This window comes from Daktulosphaira vitifoliae, unplaced genomic scaffold (genome assembly GCF_025091365.1).
Source record: "Daktulosphaira vitifoliae isolate Bord-2020 unplaced genomic scaffold, ASM2509136v1 Scaffold_3, whole genome shotgun sequence".
NCBI lineage: Eukaryota > Metazoa > Arthropoda > Insecta > Hemiptera > Phylloxeridae > Daktulosphaira > Daktulosphaira vitifoliae.
In genome coordinates this window covers 4843032-4855896 of record NW_026099574.1, presented here as the reverse complement: position 1 = coordinate 4855896, position 12865 = coordinate 4843032, and the positions used below count along the sequence as shown (strand labels likewise).

At 27.5% G+C, this 12865-nt stretch overlaps 1 protein-coding gene across 1 annotated transcript; it reads left to right on the top strand.

Moving 5' to 3' along the window:
* Window positions 1-7881: 7881 nt before the first annotated feature.
* LOC126902224 (odorant receptor 23a) lies at window positions 7882-11398 on the top strand. Its single transcript, XM_050679268.1, has 6 exons — window positions 7882-8307; window positions 8427-8496; window positions 8783-8882; window positions 8947-9066; window positions 10933-11091; window positions 11219-11398. The coding sequence occupies exons 1-6, from the start codon at window positions 7959-7961 to the stop codon at window positions 11273-11275; spliced, it is 855 nt and encodes a 284-aa protein (XP_050535225.1). The 5' UTR covers window positions 7882-7958; the 3' UTR covers window positions 11276-11398.
* Window positions 11399-12865: the final 1467 nt, after the last annotated feature.

Sequence of the window (12865 nt, the reverse complement as noted above, 5' to 3'; positions counted from 1 at the left end):
GTCATATTACAATAAAAATTTAATTGTACTTTCCCAAGATAACAATTGTTCGGACGTAAATGTTATCGCATTCACAGAATTCGATCGAGATAACGTGTTTGTTTTATTTTCCCACTGTCATTGGTCTCCATTAGAATACGTAAAAAATTCTAGTGTTAATTTTAATATTAAAACAATTGTGCATATTAATGACAATATTTCAGTCGCCGACAGGCGTAAAATTCTAAACTCCAGACAAAAAAATTATGATTTTACCGAACACTTCAAACAAAATGATGCGTCAACACCAGACGTACACTTCGAATCTCAGGTTAACGAAACATGTTTCGCGGAAAAAGAAACATCATCTCTAGCAGAATTTTCACAAAAGGTTGAATTCGACATTAACCCGTCTTTATCTCACGATAAAAAACAAAAACTTGAAACGTTGTTGAATAATCATAATGAAATTTTTTCAAAGACTAAATTCGACTTGGGCGAGGTAAAATTACCTGATATTGAATTAAAATTACCATGACTTTTGTCATTTTACTTTGAGCCACAGTCCCTTTTCATAGAACATCCAAACCACGACTTCAACATCTTCGTATAATTTCGTATGTAGCGACTTGATCACCGAGACATCAAATTATCACGATTCGTGCATATTTATGTTCTATCCGCCCTTTGTTGGCGACCATTGGGTGAGTAATTTCTAGCTAGAAAATAAAGTCCTTATTACTATTGCTATTGAAATATATAGTATTGTTATATTATTATTATTATTATATTATTATTTTGGGGCCCCAGCCACATTACAGCATTGTCTGGTTATTTAGCATATATTTATTTATATTCGGCAAGTTCGATTTATTATATTGTGGCATATTTTTACTTAAATTCGGCAAAGTCCGACTTAGTTCATTAGAACATTATTATATATTATTTTATTCGGTATAACCGATTTTGTGGCATATTTATATTACTATTATTTTCGGTAAATCCGATAATTTGATTTTGGCATATATTTTATTATTATTCTCGGCAAGTCCGTTAATTAATTTAATTTGTGGCATATATATATACATATATATTTTATTATTATTTTCGGCCAGTCCGATGCATTACGTTATGGCATATTTGAATTATTTTATTTGAAAATTATGGCTTACTTATAATGTTAATTTTAATTAACTATTTTCTTTGATACTTATGGCTTATTATTATTATTCCGTTCGACTAGATCGACATATTNTTATTATTATTCCCTTCGACTAGATCGACATATTTTTATAATGACATAATTTTATTCTAATTAACAAACAATGTTATAACATAACATTTATTATTTCGATCGGCTTAGCCCAACTTCCCTTTATTTATTATATATTATGAAATTACTTTTATTCGGTACTATAAGGTGATATAAAATGCACGATACACGAGGTTTAAGAAAATTTACTTCTAAATAATCTATTTTGAAAAATAAATAGTGTCGAATTTTATAAAATTGGGTTTGAAAGAATATTTGTGGCAAATAAAACCCTTGGTTATTATTATTAAATTTAAAAAATTGTTTTATTGTGGTACTTACCAAACATGATTTCCAATATAACATTCCAGGCATCTTCAGTTCAAATAGGTCAAATATAAAATGAACAACACTATACAGTCAATGGTCGCCACATCCCCACATCACCACATCCCTATAATTTTAGCTATAATCTTACGTGACAAATTTGAATAACGGACTCTATTCATATGTTTACAACAATAAATACTTTTGTATAACATATTATGACCTTATTGAAGAGCAATTACTTACATAATTACGATTGTTACTAATAGAGCGAGCCAGTTAATATTATTAAATAAATTTATTTCTTTATAAAATCAATTCGACGTGCACGTTTAATATATACAAGTTAACTAAGTTGTTACAGCAACAAAATCGTGGTCTTTTAAACAGTGTTATTACGGCTACCCTTATTATAGTATAATTTATATAAAACAATCGTCCCCCAACTAAAGCGCAAGTCAGCCTAAATCAAAATACCCTATTGTGTGTATTTCTTCTTTTTTTTTATATATAATAAATGGACACTGAATTTTATGAGATGGTCACTGTGTATGTTTCGCATATATTTTACTGTATACATTAGTACTATTATCGAGCATGCTTAACTTAATTTAAGACACCTATTGTAAATGTATGCAAGTTTTTGACAACGTTTTGGCTACATACATTAGGTTAACTTAGCTTATTTTTTTTATTGTCATAAATAACATTAAATTATTATTATTTTTTAATTCATGAACATTTATCATTTATTGTGCATGCATTGCTTATAATTGTATTCGGTACCCCAACATCCCCTTTTAATTATTAAATCTTTTTTTAATAATAAGCGTTAGTGTTCTGAACAGACCTCGAGAACACGGAGAATACTCTTTGGGGCCACGAGACTATTCAAGAAGTCGACGACAGGGCCGGGCTTTTCATAGGAACCGCTTGGTAGCCGACTATTGAGAGCCCACACGAAGGAAGCTCCTCCAACGCTCAAAAGCTTGTGAATTAAGGAGTGTGGACATCGAAGACCCAGAGGTTCTTACTACGACACTAATGTCCCTCCAAATTTTTTTTTATTTTAAATATTTTTTTTTTTTCTACGTAGAATTATTTTGCCAAAGTTCTTTTGTTTTGTATTAAGGCCTGGGGTCAGACCTTAAGTGTAGGGGGAGCAGCTGATACGATCACATTTGCATGTGCCCATATCTCTGTCTCCCATAACATCGTTGTACCGTTTAATAGACATATATATATATATATAAATAACACAGTGACATACAGCAATACTAACAGGAGGGCGGACTGCACACATAAACACTTTTTGCAATTCACGGCCAATGTGCCATAATAAGATATCCCTATCGACAGTTGACATTTTACCATCTTTGCGATCACTACTTTTGTCTGATAATTAACTTAACCTTTCGACCCCGTATATAGAGAGTGTGTGTGTCGCCGTCAGCTCCCTGTTGGATTATATTATCTCTAGGTGTCCAGCAGGTTGTATCATCTATTTAATATTTCAATTGCTTAATAAATATTTATTTATATCGTTGTTAACCTAAAGTGTTATATATATATATATTAGTGCGACCCTTGGTAGTTCCTCTAAGGGAATATAAATTAAATAGGAAACTTCAGTACCTAAGGTAGATATAGCCTAGCCAGCTATCCCCCGTTGGTCCCTTAGAATACTGTCGACGGGCATTTAGGCTCAACCCCTAAATAGCGACGTAACAATATTAATTAATGTTATATAATAAATTATTTTAATAGTGTTCTAATATCGTCACTAAGAGAAGACGAAACATAAAGAATCAAATGTTGCTGCTCAAGCCACGTCCCGTCGAAAAAATATATGTTGCACTCAATTTTTTTAAAAACTAAAAGTTTCAAATAATTTTTCTGAAATATACAATTACTAGGCTCCGCCTAGATGGGGCTCCGCCCCAGACCCGGGGCCCTACAGCCTTACGCGCCTTCGCGTTTCTTTCCTTGTTCTATTATATAATAAGATATAATAAGACGTGTACATATGTATTATTAGCATACAGAAAAATCGTAATTTTCCGTAAAAATTTGATGAATTTCAAACGCTCGTAGCGACCAGAGTTTTGGTCGGATCTCGGATTTTCCGATTTTTGGCGCTTCCTCGGCACGTACAGAACGCCGTGGTATGATTGCGAATAGTAAAAAAAATCGTTTTCATATGGTACAGTGTCGCAAGAATTTCAGGCGGCGCGCCCTGGCGTCTCGAGCGCAGGAAAAAAAAAATGCTCGTAAAACAATGAAAATTGAACGGATTGAATTGATTTTTTTTGTCATATCTCAGAAATGTCATTGGGCGGGTCTGTTGAAAATTTCAAACTTTAAGTTGTAAAACGCTGGCGTCAGCGAGCGTTTTTCTTGAAAACGATCGAAATTTTAAAACGCTCGCGGGCGAATGACAAAAATTTTCCGACCTTCGCCTATAATTTTTCCGGAGTTTGGTGACCGAATTCTTTTGTTGAAAAAAAATAACTTTTTCACTTAACTCTAGTAAGTGGTCTGGAAATACGAACACTGTTATATATACCTTAAATTAAATCTAGTATAATGTACTTTATTATGAAAAAAAAAAAATTTCGGACTTTATTTTGTCTTCATGGTGAAAACAGACATCAAAGTTAATAAAAAAAACCAGCACAGGGGGGTCGCGGCACAGTGGTGACGTGGCATAGTTGGATCAAGTATTATGATATTTGACAGTGATTAAAATCACTATAAAGAAAAAAACGCTTCGATGTGTAAGAACATTTATTACTATGTTCTTACCACTTATATTACACACGTTTTAATTATATTTATTTAATTCGTAATACATATTAATTAGCATAGAGGGAGATGCTGATGTGACAATTCTACTCGTCTGTAGTCCGGAGCTACTGACAAATTAAGGTTATATTTAGATGTTCAGTAAATATAAGTTATATGTAATGTACAATACGTCTGACCTGAATCCTAGTACAGTTGGTTAGTAGGTATATCCAAGTGAGACGGAGTTGGTTGGCTATGATGACAATTGGCGATAGACGGGTCGTTGAATAAAACAAGTAAAGTTATAAATAATATAAATAAGACGAAAGTAATAATATTGAAAATTATGTCTATAACGGCCACTCAAACACAACTGCCCTTTGTTAGTTTGACGTCAGTAGCTCCGGACTACAGACGAGTAGAATTGTCACATCAGCATCTCCCTCTATGCTAATTAATATGTATTACGAATTAAATAAATATAATTAAAACGTGTGTAATATAAGTGGTAAGAACATAGTAATAAATGTTCTTACAGATGCAAATGTTTAGATTTTAAAAAATTGTTGGATTATTCCAAAAGCAACATGATCTGCTGTTTCTTTATTAATATTAAAAATATTATTTCTCATAAAATATGTTGATCCATACACTTTTCAATAAGTTATAGCGTTATAAAGTTAAAAATAAAATTGAGAATTTTCACACAAAAATAGCATTCGGTAGCCAATTTCACCCTGAAGACAAAATAAAGTACGAAATTCTTTTTTTTTCATAATTAAGTACATTACATTAGCTTTATTTTAAGATATATATAAAAGTGTCAGACTTTTCGGAACACTTTCAAAATTTAAGTTGAAAAAGTTCTACTTTCTACATGCATTTTTTAGATTTGAACTGCCCTCGTATATAGGGAAATGGTTCGATTTAAAAAAACAGTATATCGAATGAAAGATGTATATAAATACTACTTCTCATGAAAAAATTGTATTGATCCATACATTTTTTAAAAAGTTATAGCACTTTAAAGTAACAAATGTAAAATATAAAATCGAGTATTTACACACAAAAATGGCATTCGGTTGCCATTTATACCCTGAAGAAGAAATAAAGTCCAACATTTTTTTTTTTTTCATAAAAAAGTATATTACATTAGCTTTAATTTAAGATATATATAAAAGTGTCAGACTTTCCGTAATACTTTCAAAAATTAAGTTAAAAACTTAATTTTATGTGAAAAAGTTGTCATTTTAAATCCCCCCAGGTGGGCATATTAAGGGTCAAATTTATAAAAAAAAATATACAAAATGATAGGTTAAGACATTAAGCATCTATAAAAAAAAAGTTATGTTGATTTGTTTATTTTTAAGAAAGTTATAGCAGTTATGAGTAAAAAAAATTGAAAAAATGTCGAAAATTAGCAATTTTTAAATTTGTAATTTTTTTTGAGATTTCCCCCATTTACGGGGAACAAGAGAAATTTTTCAATTTTTGAGGGTAATGTCTTTGACTAGATACGATTTGTGATCTTTTTACGTAACGTTGAAAGTAATCGATTCGGTGAGAGCTGAGAAAAAGTGGTAACAGACAAAAAAAAAAAAATACATCATAGTAAAACCAATACCTTCTCAGCTTTGCATCGAAGCTGAAATTTGGATATGACTTTCGTGTTTCATGAATTAATTTGTATTAAATTTAAAAAATATAATTTAAATTGGTTTGGGTTTATATAAAATCATAACAATATACATCGATAAATTCACATATATGAGTTTCAACTTATTTTGAAAAAAAAACCGTGGTATTAATAAATAACGTTAATTATTATTTTATCAGAGTTGTATCTTCGCCATACAATTATTTTTTTTATGATATGAGTGTCATATGATACCCATATTAGCCCCATAATTAAGCCAGTGACTTTATTAATAGACCAACCTATGTTTTAAGGCATGGCAGTAATAGTGGCTCGTCGCTGAGTTTGTTTTAATTATATATATATATTTGTGTAAATATATAGCTATGTATCTAAGAATGGGGCTTGGGTTGAACAAATTTGTATGTTTAGAACCCTTTGTTAATATTTATACTATTGTCGTAGAAGTAGATTAAGTAGTATATATTTTATTTGGTTAATATAAGTTTATTTGTGGCATCAGTTTACTGAAATAAAAAAAAGAATTCATTATTAAATTTTTGTTATTATTTTATCTGGGTAAAATTTATCAATCTATATACTCTTTTGATATTCAATTAATTATTTATATTAACTATATTTGTTTCAATAATAGAAAAAAGGGCGATTAAACCTATTTATTAAAATTCTCCCTTATACAAACAATTTCTTGTTATCAACAATGAAGAATTTAATTAATCGAAAAATAAAAATATTTCACGATTTCATTTATTGATTTCTTTTAGATTTTTGTTTTTCTTAATTTATCAGTCATGAATTATTTTCTGTTCTTCCCTTAATAAGCGTGTCAAATATTTTTTCAAAAAGCAGTATACGTAATTAGCTAGTTTATTTCTTAGATAATGATGTAATTATGATAATGACTTGTCAATAACAATTTTTGGACTAATATTTTGGAATTGTCAACATGTTATAGTGAAGGTTTAAGGTGAGATGTGAGTGTAGTTATTTTTTTCACTTGTCATTTCTCTACTGCACTCGTCTTAAGTATAGATATGTCAATAACTTTTGAAAAATTCATCCAAAAGTTGTTATTGACCAGCCATTTTCTTAATTAGATAATTATATATTAAATAATTTAGTCAGTTATGTGTGTTGCTAACAAATTATTCTTCATGGTTGATAAATTGAGATTAACTAGTACCTAACAAAAACCATAAAATAAAATAAATAATAATTAAATTTCAATAATTTCTATTTTCGATTAATTTCATAGTTTATTATAAATTAATCACTCAGAATATATGTTCAAAAACTAAGAAAACAAGTCAATAATTACCAAAAATCAAAGCAGTGAAAACTTTTTATCTTATTTATTGAATACCGATGCAGTACTGTCAAATTCAATGGATATGTTTCACATCTAATTCATATTCTCAAAACAGACTAAATTAATTTTAATGTATACCAATTACTTGATTAGCTAAGGAAAAATAGAATAACAAGAAAAAAAAAAGATAACACATAATAATAATTATATACATTTTTTTTAGATACCATTAGTTACTAAAGGGAAAAACAACAATATTCCAAAGTAAAATGCAAAACAAACTTCGAGAGAAAATTACTCTAAACGATCGAATGTTAATGATTCTAAATCTGCATTGTGAACTGAATCCATTCAATCTTGCTAAAATTTCTAATATGAAATTTTACCAATTCTTCTGTGGTGTATTTTTATTAGTGGAATTTGTCATAATCAATTGCTATGTGTTTATTGGTTTTTACTATGTGAAAAACGATTTTTTTGCAATTATACAATTATTTATAAATGTAATATCCGGTATCCAAATATACCTAAACAACTACAGACTTTCGAAAAATTATGGTGAATTAAGAAAATTATTTAATGCAACGAGTAGCGATTTTATACCTTTAAGTGATAAAGAAAAATATATATTTGATCACAACAAATCCATGTGTACTAAAATAATAAATTTCTTTTTTTTTATTTATTTTTTGGTTGGGATAGTTTGGATTTTTTCTCCGTTGTGTGTAAAAGAATTTTCTTTAATAAGAAGAGACGGCAGTCTGGTAATTTATCAAAATAATGTCCTAAATTCTTTCTTAAGTTTTATACCAATTTCTATATATGAGCAAATTTTCCCAATTGTATATCTATTAGAAGCTATTGAGTTAATACATATAATTTTTGATATAGTTTTTTACTATACAATAGTTGTACAATTTTGTTGGATGTTATCAGCTCAATTGAAAGTAATGGCATTTAAATGCGAATCATTAGGAAACGAAATACTTGAATTAAGTGCGTGTAAAATGATTATGATTAATTTTTTTTTATCAATATTTTTTGATAACTTAGAAAGAAAACCTATTTTTTTATTGCTAGTAATGTTTTTAATTAATTACTTATTTCTCAAATAGGACAGAGAAAGAACTCTAATTATATGAAATATTTGAATCAAATATTACTGGATTATACTAAGTTAAACGTGTAAGTTGAGTAATAGCTCTTTAAGTTATTTTAACATGGTGATTAAATTATATAAATTTTTTTTATAATTATCACATATTTTATAAATTATTAAAATAATACATTCATTCTTATCATAACGTAATGATAATTTTCCACATTTTGTACAATTTTAAATTCACAAAAAGGAATTTATTAATTTTTTATTAGGATGTTTTCTAAAGCATATTAAAATGCTATTTATTACATGGTAATAAATGATAATCCAATTACAAATTAGTGTCATATTTTAAATTATTATTTTTAGTTCAATTAGAAAATTTTATGAAATCATGAAACCAATGACGTGGTTCACATATGTATACTATTTCAATCTTTTTAATGCCCTCACATATATGTGTATTATGGTAAGTATATTTTAAATTTAGAGATTAAGTAATTTTCATAATTTTATAAGAATTTTCTTTGTAGAATTACTTTAAAAATGATTGTGAATTGTCAGTCAATTTTGCGAGATTGTTAATAGCAACATTAGCGGTCTCTATCGATTTGTTTATTATGTGCTATTATTATAGTTATCTTGAAAATCAAGTAAATATTGACCTAAATTTGATATAAATACTAATTTAAGTAGTTTTAAAATAATTATAAAAATAAGTTCTCATAAGAAATATACGAATTATAAAATAAAACTATAAAAGTAAGAAACAATAATTGAAAATAGGCTAATAAACAAATGAAGTTTCAATTCAAAATAAATTACAATATTAAGTTTTAATAATATATAACTAAATATTATTCTCTGTAGCTACAATTAAATGTTTTGTTGATACAGTTTATTATAAATAACTACTAAATAATTGCATTTTTTTAGAATTTTTTAGATCAAAAATCAATAAAATAATATATTTTTCTATTAATATTGTTCTATTTTTATAAAACTACCAACTCAATATAATTTTTTATTCATTGAAGTCAAAAATTTAAGTGAATTTAATAGTTTTGAGAGTAAACAGCATATTTTAATTAAATTTTTTCTTAAATTTATTTTCAGTACTCAATTAATCACGTTATTAAATGTTATAAACAATATTTTATTAAATTCTTTTCAAATATGTATTAACATTTTTTACACAATTAAAATATATGCTATTCGTTAAAGTATACAGAGTGACTTGTTTATCATAACCCACTCAATTACTTACACAGTAATAATAATTTAAACAATTTTTTTTTTTGTTATATTAAGTTACACATTATTCTTGAATTATTAACTATGTAATACTTTTTAAGTTCATCCCTTATGCCTGGTAAGGGTGTCAACTTTGTTTTTTTAAATGGTAACACATATTTTTAATTTAATAAAATGTTTGAGTTTTTAATTCAATAGTAAATGACATTTGAATTTTTAATGAAACTTAATTTGTTTATTAGATATAAACATTTAAAGTTTCAAATTTTTGAGTTAATATATAGGTATAATACACAAGGGATTACAAATACAGGTAGCTAATTGATTTTTTATGACATCGATATTAGCAGGTACACAGCATTGTTATTATCAATGATAGTAAGGTACATTGTTGTGAGTTTATAAATACACTAACTGACAATACAGAAAGTATATCTATTAATAATCATAATTGATAATAAACAATCCGTGACTAAAACAGCAATGCCATAAAAATCCAATTAGCTATTTGTATTTATAATCCCTTGTGTATTATACATGTATATTAACTCAAAAATTTGAAACTTTAAATGTTTACATTTAATAAACTAATAAAGTTATACTAATAATTCAAATGTCATTTACTATTGAATTAAAAACTCAAACATTTTATTAAATTAAAAATATGTGTTACCATTTAAAAAAACAAAGTTGACACCCTTACCAGGCATAAGGGATGAACTTAAAAAGTATTACATAGTTAATAATTCAAGAATAATGTGTAACTAAAGATANACTTAAAAAGTATTACATAGTTAATAATTCAAGAATAATGTATAACTAAAAATAACCAAAAAAAAAAAAATGTTTAAATTATATTTATTCTACAAGTAATTGAGTCGGTTAAAGTGCAGCAGATGATATTTTATTATTTTGTACAAAAATTATAAATGTAAATCACACAAGAGATGACTATAAAGAGTTTTTGGAGTTGGTAATTATATGTTTAGATGAGATACACTTAAATGCATTAATTTTCAAAAACCAGCTGATTACCATTTAGATAAATGGAGTGTAAAGCTATTTATTGTCTCAAAATGTTCATGTTCCAAAAAAAAACATTCACTTATTCCATTTGAATTTAAATCATTAAAAATAAGATGTTTTTTTGTTATAAAATGCTATGTGAAAATTTAGTTTATAGTACCTAATGCTATTGAAACTCCAAGTAATGAGTTTTCCATAAATTTAAGTGACTTCTATTTATATTTATACGATTTTATCAGATAATTGGAATACAGTTTGCTTTGTATTGCATTGATTGGACTGAGAAAAGTATAAAATTTAAACAAAAGCTTTTGTTGGCTATGAGTTTAAATAACACGAACAGATTAAAGATGAATATAACTCCCCGAAAATCATTAAATCTAGAAGTATTTGGCTCGGTAAGTTTTTTTTTTTTTTGACAAAGTTTTAAAATCGTGATGTGTTATCATAATCCACTATAAAATATTTCATATAAAGTTTATGACTTGGTTGTTATAATAAATATACAATAATAATTTATTTTAGGCGTTGCGTGTGTCATATTCAATAATATCACTCTTGGTAAAAAAAACAATTTCGTAATAAGCCAATTGGAGTAAATAAAAATGTTTTTGAATCATTTTGTTTTATTATGTATTAAGTTTACTTTGTGTTAAATTTAACAATTAAATCTTAAAATTAATACATAAAAAGTTTGATTATCAAGTTAGTTTTATTTTATTTGACAGTATTATAAAAACTTCAAAAATCTTATGTCAGAATACATTAAGTTTTGTATGTACAGTTCGGTTTTTGCATCAACTAGAAAAGTCTTTTTTATATTTTTTTGGAAGAAATAATTTTATGAATATTATTTTATTAAAAATAATGCTAAATTTTTTTTTTAAATTAAATATATTCTCAAATAATAACAAATAATAATAGATTTTGTACTTATTTGGGCTGAAAAATCAAAATTAACAAACATTTAAATTTTGAAAAACTTAAACATAACTAATTGTTGTATCAAGCACTTCAATTTTAGATTTATTTAGAATATTTAAATTAATATTTAAAAACTCTTAATTGTATTTAAACAAATTGTCATCGATTGCATTATTATTATTATTATTATTATTAATGACTCTAAGGACTTACGTAATTATTAATTACGTAATACCGTGTTTGATTTAAACTAACGAATTAGTTTATTTTTAATTATAATTATAATAATAATAGTTGGGTAAAATGGAGAGAGCTGGGCCCCCCGTCTCACCCACTCACCTTCCAAGGGGTGGAGGAAGTGTACGGGGGGATTAAATCCAACCTAAACTAACCTAATGCAATGGTGCTCTAGGGCTCTCAGTCTGCAATGAAGTTTTCACAGTCCAGGCTTGTCTTTTACTATTTGGTAGGCCGGGATTTTCATATAGATCCCAACTTCGAAATGCTATTTGAAGCGGTGTTGAGGTTTCCAGGATTTTAAGCATGTCTAACCGCATGGCATCCGACACACTTACATGTGGAACTTTCCATATAACTTTGTTCAAAATAATTTTACAACTTGATAAATTTTCATTTGTCGAGTAAATACAGTTTAAATCTGTACCACTCCGTTGCAATATTAAGTCTTGACGACAATTAACGATGACTTTTTTATGATCCTCGGCAAATCCTAATAATAACCTTGGAAGTATGCATACTTCAAATTTCATACTCGTATTTGCAGTTACAACATTCCAGCCAGCATTTTCAAACCTTGTATGATCATTAGGTGAAAACGTGACGTATCCTTTTATTATAGACATTATCCCAGGCATACGCGATCTATCTATTTCTATTGAGATCAATAAATATCTTATTTCAGTGAAGCAGTGAGTTAGGCAATTGTTAACCAATTGTACATCTGAACCGGCAGAAACTCCCAAAAGTTCTCCATCTATCAAAAGATAGGAATCACATGGAAGGGTCTAAACATCTTGCTGTTGAATACATATTCGTATCTCATCATTATTCGATAGTGTGCTAACCGAAAACGGTTGATAGGAAAAATAATCCCATTTCACTATGCGGTCTTCATTGTACGGTGTTTCCATTACTTCTAAAATATCGTCCATTGTTAATTGTATATCCCAAAGCCGAAAGAATGTCAAGGTTTTCACGTCGTATCTCTTCAACTAGTCGTTGTTTAAT